Source organism: Bombus terrestris, chromosome 6 (genome assembly GCF_910591885.1).
Source record: "Bombus terrestris chromosome 6, iyBomTerr1.2, whole genome shotgun sequence".
In the NCBI taxonomy this organism is placed as follows: Eukaryota; Metazoa; Arthropoda; class Insecta; order Hymenoptera; family Apidae; genus Bombus; species Bombus terrestris.
Genome location: NC_063274.1, coordinates 4853865 through 4870778, shown reverse-complemented (window position 1 = coordinate 4870778; position 16914 = coordinate 4853865). Strand labels below are relative to the sequence as shown.

The 16914-nt window shown below is 31.4% G+C and overlaps 3 protein-coding genes and 2 long non-coding RNA genes across 9 annotated transcripts; 2 read left to right on the top strand and 3 right to left on the bottom strand.

The window, feature by feature from the left end:
- Positions 1-63: 63 nt before the first annotated feature.
- On the bottom strand, positions 64-2911 carry LOC100651601 (tropomyosin-2). 2 transcript variants are annotated; one of them, XM_003395926.4, is made up of 7 exons: positions 2724-2911; positions 1826-2123; positions 1622-1755; positions 1163-1351; positions 1010-1085; positions 717-849; positions 64-644 (listed from the first exon to the last, which is right to left on the bottom strand). In XM_003395926.4, exons 2-7 carry the CDS (start codon positions 2063-2065, stop codon positions 562-564), a joined length of 855 nt encoding a protein of 284 aa, XP_003395974.1. In that variant the 5' UTR covers positions 2066-2123; positions 2724-2911; the 3' UTR covers positions 64-561. The 2 variants fall into 2 exon arrangements, with proteins under 2 accessions (XP_003395974.1, XP_020718989.1); XM_020863330.2 differs by lacking the exon at positions 2724-2911 and adding an exon at positions 2565-2714.
- A 21-nt stretch (positions 2912-2932) lies between these two features.
- On the top strand, positions 2933-4002 carry LOC110119330. Its single transcript, XR_002307739.2, has 2 exons — positions 2933-3231; positions 3399-4002. It is a non-coding gene; the product is annotated as an uncharacterized LOC110119330 (long non-coding RNA).
- On the bottom strand, positions 3458-13247 carry LOC100651800 (death-associated protein kinase 1). Of its 4 annotated transcripts, XM_020863329.2 has the most exons (21): positions 12860-13246; positions 12611-12789; positions 12128-12206; positions 11937-12049; positions 11711-11871; positions 11511-11631; positions 11131-11431; positions 10982-11030; positions 10375-10491; positions 10030-10302; positions 9778-9960; positions 9563-9677; positions 9295-9486; positions 8951-9192; positions 7773-7862; positions 7391-7555; positions 7098-7316; positions 6859-7038; positions 6494-6787; positions 6090-6412; positions 3458-6010 (listed from the first exon to the last, which is right to left on the bottom strand). In XM_020863329.2, exons 2-21 carry the CDS (start codon positions 12615-12617, stop codon positions 5848-5850), a joined length of 3387 nt encoding a protein of 1128 aa, XP_020718988.1. In that variant the 5' UTR covers positions 12618-12789; positions 12860-13246; the 3' UTR covers positions 3458-5847. The 4 variants fall into 4 exon arrangements, with proteins under 4 accessions (XP_020718988.1, XP_003395976.1, XP_012164588.1 ...); XM_003395928.4 differs by lacking the exon at positions 12611-12789 and having other exon boundaries at positions 12860-13247; XM_012309198.3 differs by having other exon boundaries at positions 12624-13245.
- On the top strand, positions 7811-8425 carry LOC125385268. The gene is made up of 2 exons (XR_007224340.1): positions 7811-7941; positions 8014-8425. It is a non-coding gene; the product is annotated as an uncharacterized LOC125385268 (long non-coding RNA).
- Positions 13248-13709: 462 nt separating the features above from the next.
- Positions 13710-16214, bottom strand: LOC100652074 (T-complex protein 1 subunit gamma). The gene is made up of 4 exons (XM_003395930.4): positions 16025-16214; positions 15868-15929; positions 14388-15525; positions 13710-14298 (listed from the first exon to the last, which is right to left on the bottom strand). The coding sequence occupies exons 1-4, from the start codon at positions 16059-16061 to the stop codon at positions 13883-13885; spliced, it is 1653 nt and encodes a 550-aa protein (XP_003395978.1). The 5' UTR covers positions 16062-16214; the 3' UTR covers positions 13710-13882.
- Between the last annotated feature and the right edge of the window lie 700 nt (positions 16215-16914).

The following is a 16914-nucleotide window of genomic DNA, read 5'->3' as shown; positions in this document are numbered from 1 at the left end:
CTTTTCATATTATTTTTATTTGACAGGATTTAACAAGGTATTGAATTAATTCATAAATCATACTACGATGAAGAATTCTTTTTTTTTTAAATACCGTTTATTGAAAATACAGATTTGGCGTACAATGATAAAAAGAGGATGCAGTATCGAGCTTGCATTCATATTCACCGACTCCTCTTCAACGTCTCTGAAAGAAAAATAGGCGATGCCGTTAATTCTATCGAAAAGAGACTATTTGTTTCTGAAGCAACTATAACACCATCAGTCCAATCATCTCTGGCCCCGAAGCTTTTATAGAGTGTTAAGCTTGAAGCAAAGCATTACATTAACGGAATACTAGTACAGTGTACGCTCTCTAATTGCTATGTTAATTGCACAATTTCGCATAGCAAATTATGTTTGAAGCACCATTGAAAGCTTTTTTTAACGGTACACTATAACGAGTCGAGTCAAATCAGCGTAGCTGAGTACAGCCGACTGATGTCCATTATTAAATGTAGCGAATAAGCGGAAGAAGCTCAGAATAGCAAAATAAAAGGAACTCCGTCCGTTTCTGTGGCCTTAATATCCTGTCATTTCTGCGAATGTGGCATCCATGTCGTCGCAGACTGCCTTATATTTCTCCTTTTCTTCTCTCAGTTCGTCTAAAACACAGCGATCGTTGAAAAATATCGCCCTCGAAAAAAAGGTAGATCTTCATCTACTAAACACCCTACCTTCCTTCATATCGACATCCTTCAACAACTTCTTCACCGTTCTTTCAGCATGGACGGCGCGTTTCTCGGCCTCTCTCAATTTTTTCTTTAACTGTTTTAGTTGTACTTTAAATTCTTCCACTCGTTGATTAGCCTAAGTGAATAATTTTTAATATGTAAAAGTATATTAAAAAATTTAACACGGTAAAGCTGATTTGTAATACGAAATATATGATAAGGAAACGTTTTCGAGTTGATCGAATTTTGCTATTTTAAAATTTATATACTATACATAGTTCGTAAAGGATGATTACCTTTTCCTCGGATACTTCTAAAGATTTTACTATGTTTTGCACAATGAAGAGCTCGTCCTCTCGTTCTACGATTTTTCTGCAAATGCGTTTAAACGTATAAAGAAGAATGGTATGGGAATCGTGGAAAAAATAGAGTAACATAATTATACAAACGCCTCGCTGGTTTTGACTCTCTCCTCAGCGCCTTCCAGTTCTTCTTCAACGAATTGCAACTTCTTCGATATTTCGTCAGACTTTGCGTCTGCATCTTCGGCGATTAATCTCGCGTCTTTCAATTCGTGCATCAATTTCTCCATGCGCTCTTCGTCCAGCCGACTTCTGTCTTCTAATACTTTGCACATTCTACGACAAAAAGAAAGATTCGTTTATTATTCACGCATTCAAACATTCGTGCTAATTATAAAGTCTACGATGTGTCAAAATATTACTCGACAAATTCATCTACCCTAAGAATATTTCTTTACAATACGTTACTTAAATTTTAATAAAAATTCTCTAAGTTATCTGATAATAGAGATATAAAATATGACAAAGAATATCTGCTAAGACGAACGATATTTATTTATCGCTTATTAAAAGCATTTCAGTAAATATAATAAATGTAATATAAACCTTTGAGCATCGTCCGCAAGTTCTGTCGCACGTGCAAGTTTCAATTGAGCTGAAAGACGCAACTCTTCCTTCTTCGTTAACGTTGCCTCGATCTCTTGTACCCTTTTGGTCAACGTAGTTCGATCTTGCTCTGCCTATTAACATCATTCGTCAATTACACAATATCGACTTTCGTAAATCAATGTAGCACGTGTCTTTACGCACCTTAGACCAAGATTTTTCACATTGCTCCAAGTCGGCAGTGGATTGCTCTAAATTCGTCTTGGTAATACCGTAATCTCGTTCAAGCTGCGCCAGCTTCTTCTGTAAATCCCTTACATCGTCGTTCAGTTTATCCGCTCGAAAGTTCTCTGATCTTGCTTTCGCTTCATTTGCTTCGACTTTTTCATTAGCGGCGTCCATCTCCTGCTTCAGCGCCGCAATCTTCTTTTTAATCGCCTCCATGATGATAGTCTGTGTTTTTCTCCCCTCTTATTGCCTATTCTTTGTCGGCAGTTTAAACCTAATAAATTCATTAATGTTGACATATATATATATATAAACTGATTTATTAATATTACAGTAACGAAACGCGTAATTTGTCAGTACACTATTATTATTAATTATCATTAATCAAAGATGCATCTGTAACATTATAAATTCGCGAATTGTTATTTAATCCACTTCTTATTTTAATCTTTAATCGGGAATAAATACAAGTTGATAATATAACAACGTTCAAATTAAAAGTAGCGTTACTCTGCTTTGGTCTGACTATAATCGCACCGTATCTACTGCATATCTACAATTAGGCTAACGCTACTACAAAATCAAACCGCCATGAGAAATACGCTCGCGAAGAGCAACGTAAAATATCTCTAACCTGTTTCTTTTTAATAAAAAACGATGCGGTAGCACATCTAAACTTGATATAGTTTATACGAATACGAAACGAAGTACTTACTTCAGCCAGTATCGTTCGACGATGCACGATATGAAAAACGAGCGATCTAGCTCTCATACGGCACCCAAGCCGTTGTTGCTACTCACCGGTAAGCAACATTTAATAACAAATAGCGCGAAAGAAAAGACAAGTTAGAGTTAAAAGGGGGACAACACTCACTGTAATCGTGGCGACGATCCGCGATGAGAATGCACAACCGGATGCCTTCGAAAGCTAAGCTAAAATAAAACGAAACCGGCGTCGCAGGCCTCCTCGAACTTCTCGATCCAATCCAATTCTATAATTGCTTGTCGCCTTGTTGGCTGTCGTCCCGATTTTATCTCGGCTCTTTACTGGCTGATTGCTGCTCGTCGCACTGACTACCAACGAAACGCGATCTCCACCTCCCTTATGCTATTCTCGGCTCGAAGGAATTCCGTTCTTGTTTCCTGTCGGCTACGTAACCTAGTCTACATAAATACCATACCGAGATAAACATTCTCCTGTTCTCTGTTATCTTGAAAAATGTCTAATTTCGCGCCATATCGTCCACGTTGTCTTTCTAATATTTGTATTTTCCCGCTCCCAACGGCGACCCCTGTCGATCCATCGAATCGATGTCGTTCACTACAACGTACATTACACGTTGTAAACGCGGGAATTCTGTCGTCTTGATCATCCAAAAACGGTACGTTAATTCTTTTATATATTAAAATAAAATTCTTTGTAGCTGCATATATTAATTTAATAAAGTATATTTACTATCTATCGTAGTGAAATACACATATACTCTATTTAATATACTTTGTATTAATACTTTTTTATACTTATATTGAAAATATTGCTTTCTTATAGGAAGTTGAACTTATGAAAGGGGCTATTAGTTGGGCTCATGATAAATTAAAATACACCTATGAAGCAACATGGCTTTATTGACATCTTTCCTAGTATAAAAGGAATAATTACACATCTCGTTCAGCTAATATATTTTTCATCGCTTGTCGTTACAAATAAATGCGCAGCATATACGTTTTTTCATTCAGAATGTATATTCACTCTTATTACTATCGACCGTTTTTACAAAGGTATGGATAAGAAATATAAATACAACTTATTAAGTCATTACGCGATGAACAAAATTGAACGCAACTTCTCGACACTTTGCAGTTCGTTTATCTTTTTTTTTCTTCTCTTATATTCAGAATTGTTTTACGACACTAGTAGATTATTTCAATATCAATTTTGATTATAGCTTGAAGAATACAGTCTCTCAATGATGTCATTGGTCAGACATGATCTCTCAATTATGATTTTAAAAGGTTTAAAAAGAGCAGGTTTCAATAAACACTCAGGTTATTATAAAAACTAGAAAATTGTAAATACTACAAAGTTCAATAAAATCAATATTACTATATTTCTATTTTTCACAAGGTATAAATAAAGACCGATTGTAATTATATTTATTATATTTTTCAATTTCCCATTCTGCAAAATGTCCTTTTTACTAAATAATTAATTAACAATACAAAACTTTCAAAAGTAAATGTTCGTCTGTAACTTAATGTCCGCATTACGAAAACAATTCTCTATGTAATGTACAATATTAAAACGTTTAATATTTCAAACGTCGACGTATAAATGCATGATGAACACAGTGCATAAAAGAATGCAAACTTAAGACCAAATTCCAAAATCGAAAAGATGATTCAGTACCAAAATATTAGACAATTCGTGTATCACACAACATCATAGTAAATGTTCATTGTATAGCAAATACATATGCATAGAACACAGAGATAACAGAAGTATCTTAGATACATTTTACAAGAGCAAATTAGAACTAACTTTTTAGATATTTTGTAACTAGATACACTACTTTTGTCTTGTTCTTATATTCATATCATGTTCAATTATTCCCATATATTTGAGATTCGTATCAAACATTGTATTATGTCAGATGGGAATAAAAATCATATCCTATTCAACACATTATGTATAAGCAGTGTTCACTGGATAAAGTTAATACACAATAGATATGTTCAAAGAATAGTTTTTCGATGAACAGCAAGTATTTTTAATGATATACATACATCCATGCGCGTTACACATGAACAGTGCGCCTTGTGTAATATTTTTGTGCCTATAAAACATGAATAATATCTTATGTCAAAATCCATTGTCATTATTTGAGATTGTTTTGAACAATGATCCTTTGTATCGTAAGCTTCAAATCGTTAATAAGAAAGTGTTTTATTTCCATGAACATCAGCAGAAGGATCAGTTTAGAAATTTAGAAATTTAGAAATTTAGAAATTTTTAGAGAACGTTCCAACGTTTTTTTTTCTTTTTTTATAAGTATAAATGAGCAAATCTCGTTTATGGCACATAATAAATATTTTAGGAATGTTGATTTAGTAAAAAATGTCCATATAAGAATGGAGCTTCCATAAATTTACCAAAAGCAAACAATTGTGCGAACTGTTTCACTCCTTTTTTTCACATAAATAGTTTCTAAATATCATAAAAAGCAGCGTATATTAACACTGAGTTTTGGCAAGACATATAGTATATATGCATATCAAGTAAAGCTTTCAAAACAATATTAGTATCAAATACGATAATATCGTATTATATAATGTGTAAATGTGTTTTATGTGTAATATTTAGAATTATTCTGTCTAATACAAATTTACTTAAGAAATTTGATTAAAAATGTAGTTAATCATATAATATAATATCACAATACAAATGCTTACAAATGTTTCACAACTAAAAAGATTCTAAATATTATAAATTAAAACTTCGTTTTATATATATCTCCTTAAGTAAATATTTGCAAACTTAAAAGAAACACAGAATTAGCATAAATATATTTTATGCTAACAAGTATACTTAAATTATGATATCTTTTTTAGAATTATAAGAGCTCATAAGAAAGGACAGAAATTTATGCAACTTATGCAACATTTCACCTCTGTGTGTGTGTGTGTGCGCGCGCGCGCGCGTGTGTGTGTGTATGTGTGTATATATATTAAAAAGAATATATTAAAAGAATTTTGTGCCGCTTAAAATGTGCTTTAATATTTTGATATAAAAGTACACATGGGTGCATGTGCATTTCTAAAGATGTACACAAGGAATGTACTATTATGTATGTACTTAGCTTAAAGAGCAATGCACAATTTATATTGGGCGGAAGCGGTGACGTAATAAGTCTATCAAACCCATAATGAGGATAAAAGTTTTTTTCAGAAATGCATCTTCCTCAAAAAGTATTAATGCACCATTGATAAATGCAACATTGTCATCTAGAAAGATTAGATCCTGTTTCAGAATCAGCAGCTGTTGACAATATATATGTCGGTGTATAAGAGAGCAGAAGATGTGCAGCATCTTCCCGATCAAGAGCTCGTAGTTGTTGTATTAAAGATCCTACGGTGCAATCAGCACCTGCTGTGTTAAGCAATCTATCAAATAATAAATTGCACGAAATACATGATTAGCTGCTCAGGATTATAATAAATAATTATTACAAATTTGTCTCACCTTAATGTTGGACTGTCTACTGTACTATCTAGTTGCGCGACTCGATCTCCCAAACCTAGTCTCACAGCAAGTAAACACCAATCTCTTCCATGATGATCAGGGGGATCGAGCATTTGCGCCAATCTTCTTTGTACAGCAGACTTGATTTGTTTTATTGGTTGCTTTGGTCCAGGAAGACAACTTTCTATTAAAGGTAGTCCACAACCTACTATTTCCCATATAGTTTCTTCTTGACCATTTAAAGGATTTTTGAGTGTTGCTTCTTCAAGACCTTTATCAATTAGAGCTGATATAACTGGTGCTGGTTCCCAAGAATGTATTACCTATAAAATTTCATAAAAAACATTAAATACACTTTTTTATATTGCGTTACTTTCTTATTTAACTATTATTAGATAACTAACTTCATCATATTCCCGAAGTTGACTAGGACTTAACCAATGTCTTTCAAGTAACATGCCAGGAGCAACTAATTCAATCGTTGTTTCAATAGCATCGAGAATAATGCTGAAAAGAGCGAAACATTGAGCACTGGTACCTCGCGGTCCACGTACTCTTATCTCTATACAACTCTGTTCTTCTTCTTCGAAAGTAATAATACTTTCACAAGGACCAATACATAATTTTGATCCTCTCCACCATTGATATAAATCTGAATTTGATGGATCCCATGTTTGTGTAATTTTCCTCAATTGTGCCTATATAGCATTATTATCAAAAATGTGATTACAATTATAAAATTACATAAGTGCTTGTTATTTTTACATACTTGTAAATGTGGAAATACTGCAGTCAAATGATATAAGGGTGCTTCGGATGGAGAAAGGCGAAGACCAGAATGAGGTAAAACATTGGAGCAAGATTTCCATGGTTCCCATAATCCTGGTAAACGCTCGACGAGATTTAAACATGGTATTTCATATTCTACTTCATCATCATCCACCTCACACTGAAATAAAATAACATAAATTTATCTTATGAATAAAATGCAGACATTTAAATACATACCGGCACACATAAATTTACAGCCTGTAAAGCTTGTAAAGCTTGTCCTGCAGGACAAGGACAACGAGCCTGAAAATCTTCTAAAGCATAAACCCCTGTAGTACGACCACCAAGACGTCCTCTTTGTTCTAGGCTTAATTGCCAATTTATTACATCCTGCCAAAACCATTCTGGACTTAAAACTACTAAATTCCCAGGAAGAAGCATACATTCTCCTAAATTCTGCAGATTAAATCTTAATTAATGTATCAAGAACAAAAACTAAATGGAAAAGATACAACAGTAGGAACAGAAACCTGTAATTGTAAGCCAAGATGTCTACAGTGCTCTAAGGAAACTAATGGATTAATTTTTCTCACTTCCTTCAAAAATTCCTCCTGTGTTAGCATAACTGGAAATACTTCTAATGATTGCATGTACGATCTCCAAGATTCAGCAAGACCAGTCCACACTAGTGCACTCTATAATAAAATTATGGAATCTTTAACAATAAAATACAAGGGAAAAGTATTAAATAATACACTGATGCAGAAAATATATACAAGAGTAGTTTCTTAATTGCATTGGACAGTAGTGCACGTATGTATTAATGGGATAAAGCATTAGAGTAATTATTAAATAAATTACAGCTTCATTATACGCATCACTTTTATCAAAGGAATTGAGAAATAGTTCGACCTGTTTATCAAGATTCGCCAAGGGCACGTACGAGGCCGCAGCCCGCGGCGTGTCACGTCGGAGAATACTTTCTGCAACTTCCGGTCCTTCCTACATCATGCATTGCATGCAGTAAGGCTGATGTTAATAAACGTTAATGACCAAATAATCAGCAACTAAAATATATGTCGTTAGTAAATTGATTATGTGATAAAGTGACAGCAGATTTGAGAAATTTTACTTATAATATTTGTTTTTTTAGAGAATGTGCTTGATTAAATGTCGCAAATAATTATTTTAATCGAAAATTATGGATAATACAAAGTATTATATTTGGTGAGCTTAATTACTTATACATATATATTAAATCAACCATGCATCATGAAATGACCATGGATTACTGAATCATAACTTCAACAAAAAGGATTGCATCATATTTAGGAATGAATGCTTTGTTCAACATAGTATTAACATTGCGGGATTTGAAATCAAAGAGACGTGAATCGTTTAAATGTAATTGGCACTATGCAAATGAAATGACTCGATTCTGATCAGAATCGTTTTGAAAATGTTAATGCACACATTTATTGCATGCTGTACAAACACTGGCGATATCCCTGTAAAAAGATGTGGAAGTATAATTATGTACACAAATATATTAAGCTGAACCTAAACCTTTTAATATTTTGTATATTTGGCATCAATTTTTCAGTGATATATCAATTGACCTTTTTTTTACTAAACGAGTCGCTCGTGCAACCAAGCATGAAATGATTGTAGATTTTCATGTTGAACTGAGATTCCTAGATGTAAATCATAAATATTAAAATATGTTTACACCCTTAAATATCTTTCTCATTTCATAAGAAATTATCATCAATATACTAATGCAATAACATATTCATTTATGATTTACATCCTACATTCTTAATTTAAAGTAAGTGATCTTCATACAATGATCTTAATTTGATATTATGTATGATGACATGCAATAGTTTACTTAAATTGGTGTGTCTTAAAAATTTAATTCAAAATTTCAAATATCTAAATGTCTTAAATTTGATTGAGTTTAATAAAGAATTAATTACGAGTTATTATGGAAACTCGGTTAAATCTGAGAGACTCGTAATAATACTTTTTAAAAAATTTGTTTTGTAATATGTGTAAAAAATGTAAATATTGTTACTTTCATAATTCACCTCTAAAAATTCCATCCTTGCATTATTCAAGTATGATCTTAGAAGTTTCAGACCAGGGCTAGAAGGATTAGTTGCATCCACTGCGACCATTTGGGGTTCATCTCCCAAAATTAGTGCGAACTCTCTCAAAAAAGGTAAAAGGGAGGCAAGAAGGCTTGCACTATTTGTATTTGGAGCAAGAGGTTCTGGAGCATAAGTACCGACTAAGATTACTTTTACATCATTATATTTGCCACCAAAACCTGTTGCAAAAACATATTTGACAAAGACATGTAATTTATAAATATATAAATAATTAATAAATATAATTATATTCTTCCTTATAAACAGATCGTTAAACTTACCAAAATTAGTTGATGCAATACGATCTGAAATAAATCGTAGCCAAAATTTTACTTGCTGAAGTTGTATAGTGAGTGGTTCTCTAAGACTAACTGTAATAAGGTGTACAACAGGTTGTTGAAAAGTAAGTACATAGTGATAAGATGGTAAAAATTCTTCCCGACCGCATAACTCCCAAAAGATACATTCACCACCTTATTAATTAATAAATTTATAAATATATGTAATTTCATATAATCATAAATAAGAATATTTAGTTATGTTCCTTACCTACGTTACCGCGACTCCATTCTACTCCTTGTGTACCTTCATATTCACTGTCACTGTACTCAAAACTAAGTGAGCCGTGCTTACTAGTTACATCTAATTCAATACTTGGTTCTCTCTATAAAATTAGTTTTAGTAAAAATAATTTTCACTCTCAACGTGCCAAATAAATATAATATATACCTTTACTTTATATTTAAAGTATTAAAAATAAATACCTTTGTAGTATAATTCTGACTTCTTGATCTTCTAAAAAATCCAAAACTAAAAATACCCGATTTTAAAGAATTTATTAAGGATGATTTTCCTGATGCACAATGTCCTAAGAGTCTTATGTGTAAACGATCTATTGGTCTGTGTGTTGGTTGTAACTGTTTAATATAATTTTCACGTTGAATGGGCTATAATTTTAAATAAGTACATTAATGTAATACCAAATATAACAAAAATAGACCATTTTAATAACATACATTTCGAAGCTTATCCAACAATGATGCAATATCTGGATGTCCATATTTGATTGCTGTCACATCCGCTCTAATTCCACGATTTGTTTTATCAACATCACAACCAGCAAGGCACAAATGTCTAACAAGATTAATATAACCATATCTAGCAGCCACATGTAGTGGTGTTAAGCCTTTCTTGTTCGGTGTATCCAAGTCTATTCCATTCTCTATTAAAAAAGTTACCATTCCTTCATCCCCTGCTTCACAAGCTATATGTAAAAGCGTATCTTCTTTCTGTTTAAAAAACAAAATTATTCACACTTTATTTATATTACATTTGGGCGTATATAGCGAAAAGAATCTTACAGAATCTTTCACATTCAATGGTGCTCCTTGCAATAGTAACTGAGACACAGCCTCAACACAGCCTCGTTTAACGGCACTGATCATTGCTCCACCAAGACCTTGAGAGGCTTCTGATTCCTACAGAAAAACAAACAAACACAACTATTCAATACTATATTATTTTATGTACATATTATGTATGTATTTTATGTATATCGTGTTTTATGATCAATTACATTACAATATACAATTACGAAGTCATATATTTATATACAAATGCCAATAAAAACGTTTCCTTAAAAATGAATTATCAACATGAATAACATTTCTATATTATATAGTACTATGTAAAAAATTATATTTTCTAAAACATAATAATTAAGGTACATATATTCAATAAAAAAATTTGTTACATTTAACTTATGTATATTCTGTGAGAAATAATGTATATGCATGATGTATAATTGGTATGTAACTGTACAAATGCTACTAACATTCGTTATGCGATGTACATAAATAAACATTATTTCATGAGAAATCAAAGAATAATATGAATGATAGAAAATAAAAATGATAGTCAGCTCTGGCAATTACAAAGGAAATTATAATATTGCTTTCAGGAACAGACCGTGAGGATCCAAGGATGTTTAAGGCACGATTCTGCGGTTCCTCTTTCTCTGAAAATCAAATTTTTCATTGTTACTTCATTCCATTTTAAATCATTATATATCTTAAAATTAAACTTTCTAACACTGCTTCTAAATTTCTCATACTTACTTTGGATCCTTGATCAACAAGGATTGTATGAAATCTTTGGCAATTTCAGATACTGTACTGAAATATTCATTGTCAAACTGATATTGACAAGCAGCAACATTCGCATAAGTTTCTTGTTTATCTTCACCTAGAAATGGTGATGCACCACTTAAGAGAATATATGTTAAAACACCAACTGCCCAAAGATCAGTTCCCAAACTGAGTGGTTCATAATTTACAATTTCAGGAGCAACAAACTCAGGTGTACCAAATAATGCTCTGTGTTCAGATCCAGGTACTAATCGATGTGAAAGACCTAGATCTGTATATTGAAATATACAAATTTTTGTTACATGTTTTAAACAATACATTCACATGTAAACCTTAATGTAATAACTTACCTATTAATTTTATATTTGGCATTGGTGGTGGAGTTGATAACAGGATATTTTCAGGCTTGATATCTAAATGAGCAACTTGATGAGAATGTAAATGACTAAGAGCCATTAAAACTTGACGAACCTATACAAATTTACATTGTTGAGTATTTGTTTTATATTAGTTATTTTAGATTACATTTACTAAAAAAAAAATTACAAACCACATGTGCAGCTTCTAATTCACCAGATGGTACCCAATGAAAAAGTTCTCCTCCTGAAATTAATTCTAAAAGTAAAACAACTGTTGTGCCTGTGTCAACAACTTTGTGCAATGAAACAATATTTGGATGTCTTAGTCGTGCTAATAAACCTGCTTCTCGAGCTAAAACAAAAATTCAACAATTATTTATACAGGAAAAGTATTATCAAATATGCAAAAATATCTACCAATGTCTTCAGCTGCCACGCCTCTGGCAACTCGTCTTTTTCTCATAATTTTGGCAGCATAAAACTCTCCAGTCTTTATTTCCATACATTTCCGTACTATTGCAAATTGTCCTCTGTAAATTATAAATATGTAGATTTGTAATTTCATATATTTATTATAAATGCAAACTGTACATTGTATGACAACTTACTTTCCAATTTCTTCCAGTAACTTATAGTTTTTTTCAATTGGTTCATGGTGAACCTCCATTAAAGTGTCCCACTCAGGGCCTATTTAATAAATAAAGATTTTTACATGTAAAAGATATATACTTTGCTTATATATATCACTTTACCAATATAGAAATTATATGTATTCTGTCAACAAAATAAAAAGAACTTGATAGATACTAAAATAAAATTATCAACTAATAGAAAATAAGTTTTCTCACAAACATAATATTATTCAAAAGATATCCATATGTATATATATGTATATAACAAAAATACGAATGTTTACAAAATAAACGTTTTATTTCTACATGAACAACTTATCTTAAACAACATTATTTACAAATATCTATCAATATAAATAGAACAGAAGTAATATAACGAATGTTCTTTAATCTTTTAAAATCAATGTGTAATGCTATACAATAATAATTATTTATTAATAGTCGTCGTTCAAAACTAACAGAACATAGACACCTGTCAATCCAGTAGTAAACAGATACGAAATTCACTTCCGTACACACGTAGCCACGTGGATGTATTTTCATTAAGATCAGAATAATCGTGCATTAAAAATGTTGTTGATACACTTTGCATCTCTTGATCGTATCGAATCGCGAAGATATATTAAACATCTGCCAGCCTTGACAGAAACATCGACATCGATATTGTGTAGAAAGATTAAAAACAATTGAAAGGAAGTCGGTTTTTACCACCGTTCGAAGTTCCCAATTTGCGAGACGTGCCTGGCATCATCTCACATTCATGCTCATCGTTCAGTCTATCCGAACAGTTTTAAGTTTCGCAAAGAGCCGTTACGAAAATTGTGTCCCATTCGTCGGCCTTTACTCATGCCGGCCACCCTACACACACAATCAATATACCTATGTCGCGTGAAACGCCACCTTCCTCAAAATGTATTACAATCTCCTTGAACTTTTTTTCATTTTTTAGAATCTAAAATTTACATTATACCAACTGCTCGATTTACACCTCGTTGATTATTATTAATTACTTATCATTAAAGGTTATAAATTAATGTTACCTTTCTTTAAAAAGACTATGAAGAATGGGATAGGAAACTGGCTATATCTTGCCAATTTTTTTAAATACCTAAAACTTATGATTTATGAAGAATTATATTTACAATGATTTGATCGTTTGTAACAAATCAAGCAAATGATAAAAATTGATAACAAAATACTTACAATCTTCTACAGAAATTCTCAATGAACATTTTATTCAATATTTGAAGTAATGAGAATAGTTCAAGCTATTTGAGACACTGACATATGAACATAAAATTTAAGAATAATTAAAAATTTATAAAGATCAAAATTTTGAATAAAAATATTTACCCATTTGGTGGAACTGAAGTTAATAACAAGTATTATAATGTAAATGTGAAAGTGATAGGTACATAAAGATTCAGAACATAATATTTAAGCAGTATCATATTATTATTTTGCTATATATTAAACATGCACTGAGACAGTTTATGAAACATTGTTGATACGGATAAGGAAATGAACTACTGAAAACAATATATAAATAGATATAATATTTGCATCAATTTTTAATACCTTAAAGTATTTTTATTATTATGAAAATGCATACAGACAGGCAAATAATGCTTCTCATAAACATGAATTAAGTTTTGATAAAATTATCATGAATACGAATTATGAAATGTTAACAAATAAAAGCTTTGCAAGTGCAATATAAATTCAGTGTTTTTAATCTTTCATAGATTCTTCTGAAACTTGTGCAGGTTGACCAGGCTCATTATCTGATTTCTTCTTCTTGCTTCCTGATACAATATCATCAATTCTTAACAGCAAAATAGCAGTTTCAATAGCTGTTTTATATGTTTGCAGTTTCACAGATAGAGGCTCCCAAATTCCACGTTCTTTCATATCTACCAATTGACCAGTTTCTCCATCAATACCCCATGTCATTCCTTCAGTGGCATGTTTTGCCCGTAATGCAGTTAAGGTTCTGATTGTATTTGCTCCACAATTTTGTGCAAGCGTTCTTGGAATTATTTCTAATGCTTGTGCCACTGCTTTGTAAGGCCATTGCTCTACACCTGCAAGTCTTGCTGCTTTTTCTGTTAGAAGCCTTGATACTGCCATTTCCACAGCTCCTCCACCTTTATGTATAAGAATACAAATACAATATAATAATACATATTTTACATGCGCGTTTTGTGTATTATGCTATATTAATAATAAATATTACCTGGTACTAATTTAGGTTCAATAAGAAGATTTCTTGCAACATGAAGAGCATCTTGTAAGTTTCTTTCAGTTTCATTTAACACATCTTTACTGGCACCTCTCAAAATTATAGTGCATGCTTTAGGATCTTTACATTCTGTAATAAAGCAAAAGTATTCATCCCCAAGTTTTTTAATTTCAAAAAGACCAGCTCTAGTACCAACATCTTCCTCTCGTAATTCTTCTGTACGATTAACAACAGTTGCACCACAAGCTCTTGCAATTCTGTTAATATCACTTTTCCTCAATCTACGGATAGCAGAAATTCCAGCTTTAACAAGATAATGTTGTGCTAAATCTGATACTCCTTTTTCAGTGATTATTACATCTGGTTTTACAGATATAATATCTTCACACATTTTCTTAACAAACTCCTCTTCCAATTCTAAAATCCTGGTAAAATCTGTATCTTTCATTATTTCTATATTAGTTTGAGATTCTCCTTTTTTGTATTCTAAGGAACAATCCAATAGAACTATTCTTGGATTCTTAATATATCTTTTCATTTTTGGATGAGTAACATCCTTATTGAACATTACTCCCTTAAGAACAGTGCTATCCTCAATAGTGCCACCAGGAATTTTTTCCACCTTTGCATAACGTTTTATATCTATTTCTTTTCTACCATTCTCTTCAAGCATTACAGTATAAACTGCATCTAAAGCAATTTGACATGCCAATTCACACCAACGTCCAATAAATTTGGTGCCCACACAGGAATTAATGACCTGAATCAATTTGCTTCTATTGTTGCAATCCAGATCTATGCTGACTTGATCATTGAGAATAGCCACCATATCTTCCAAAGCCTGGCGAAATGCTCTTATTATAATTGTAGGATGCATATTTTGCTCAAGAAAAGGTTCAGCAGTAGCTAAAATTTCTCCTGCCAATACAATAACCGATGTAGTGCCATCCCCAACTTCTTCATCTTGAGTTCTAGCTATTTCTATCATAGATTTTCCAGCTGGATGTTGTACCGTTATTTCTCGTAATATAGCATTTCCATCATTGGTCATAACTATACCTCCCATTGGATCCATCAACATTTTTAACATAGCTTGTGGTCCCAAACATGTTCGAATAACATCTGCAATGGCCTTTATAGAAAGATACAACATTTAAAAATTCGTAGATTCATGTTAAATGTAAAATAAATTTATTTAAATTTATTTTTAAAAAACACCTAAATATGTAAATAATGTAGAATTAGTTCATATTCGTTTTCAATTTTAAAGTAATTTATTTAATATTTGATATATAAATTTTATTCCGACCTTATTTGTCATAAATGTTATAAATACTATATTTTATATTATTACGTAGCATCAATTTTTCGTAACGAAAGTTATTCGTACAGAATATACACGTGGGCGTATAGATATTTAATGAAGGCCTTAAAAGGCAAATATGTACGTAAATTATGCATCGTACAGACTCACCTTCCCAGCTTGTATATTTTCTCTCTGAACTTTTCGACCGGTATCCCTTTTCGTATTTTGACCTGCAATAATCAAAGCACACGACATAACGAAATAAATTTTTCTTAATCTCACTATTGAAATAAATGACAACCAAAATCGTAATTGTTTTACATACTCAGTACTACGATCGGAGCAGCCCCTGATCCAAACATTTTTCTTCAATTACTATAGTAGTAAAATACTATGACAAAAAATGATAGTTAAGTACACGTCTGACTTTTCCAGAAGAAAACGAAAGACGAGAACTCGTAATAATTGGTTAGAAATGGGGATGACGATTGAAGAATATTCCTAGAATGAAATATACTTCAGTAAAATGGGTATTGCCAACAAAAATGTGAAATATCCCTATGGTTGCTTTTGCCAGAGAAGAATTTCCTCTCTGCTTTTGCTTTTATTAAAATTTTTTTAATTTACAATAATACAAAAACAGGAATAAAATAACTACTTACTTTTTATTCAAGCAATGCTATATGTATTTCAATAATAAATATTTATATTGAAATATTATGTTTTATGATTTATTTATCTGTCAAAATACAACAAGATTGTAAGAATAAGAAACATATTCACAAAAACATATTGTGTATTGATAGTGAAGTAAATAACAATAAAAAATTATAATAGAAAGAAATAGTAAAATATTAGATATTATAATACTATAATAAAAATAAATTTTATAATATCTTTGTTTCATAGTACTTGTATAATATCTTTAATATTTGATAAAAAAGACAAATCTTTATTATTAGTAAATTTGCAACAAAATTAGAAGTAAAATTAAAATTATGTATTTTGTACACTATTTATACAGATTTTGTGTAATGCTATAACTTTGTTTACAAATGATAAGTTGCCTACTTATAAACGAAAGCATGAAAGTTGTGATACAACTTTCTGATTAACAATCGATAATATAAAAATTGTTACCAACATCTGTTACCATAACTTTTTATATTACTAAAAATACTATAGATGACTCTATTAGGAAATATTTATACCTAT

Coding starts and splice junctions, on each gene's coding strand:
- LOC100651800 (XM_003395928.4), bottom strand. CDS start 12,902: ATGATGCCAGGCACGTCTCGCAAATTGGGAACTTCGAACGGTG. Junction 11,432..11,510: donor GCCAAATATAAAATTAATAG/GTAAGTTATTAC, acceptor TTCAATATACAG/ATCTAGGTCTTTCACATCGA. Junction 10,303..10,374: donor CATTGAATGTGAAAGATTCT/GTAAGATTCTTT, acceptor TTTTTTAAACAG/AAAGAAGATACGCTTTTACA.
- LOC100651601 (XM_003395926.4), bottom strand. CDS start 2,065: ATGGAGGCGATTAAAAAGAAGATTGCGGCGCTGAAGCAGGAGATGGAC. Junction 1,756..1,825: donor GTGAAAAATCTTGGTCTAAG/GTGCGTAAAGAC, acceptor TGATGTTAATAG/GCAGAGCAAGATCGAACTAC. Junction 850..1,009: donor TAGAAGTATCCGAGGAAAAG/GTAATCATCCTT, acceptor TTATTCACTTAG/GCTAATCAACGAGTGGAAGA.
- LOC100652074 (XM_003395930.4), bottom strand. CDS start 16,061: ATGTTTGGATCAGGGGCTGCTCCGATCGTAGTACTGA. Junction 15,930..16,024: donor TGCTCCGATCGTAGTACTGA/GTATGTAAAACA, acceptor TGATTATTGCAG/GTCAAAATACGAAAAGGGAT. Junction 14,299..14,387: donor TGAACCTAAATTAGTACCAG/GTAATATTTATT, acceptor TTATACATAAAG/GTGGAGGAGCTGTGGAAATG.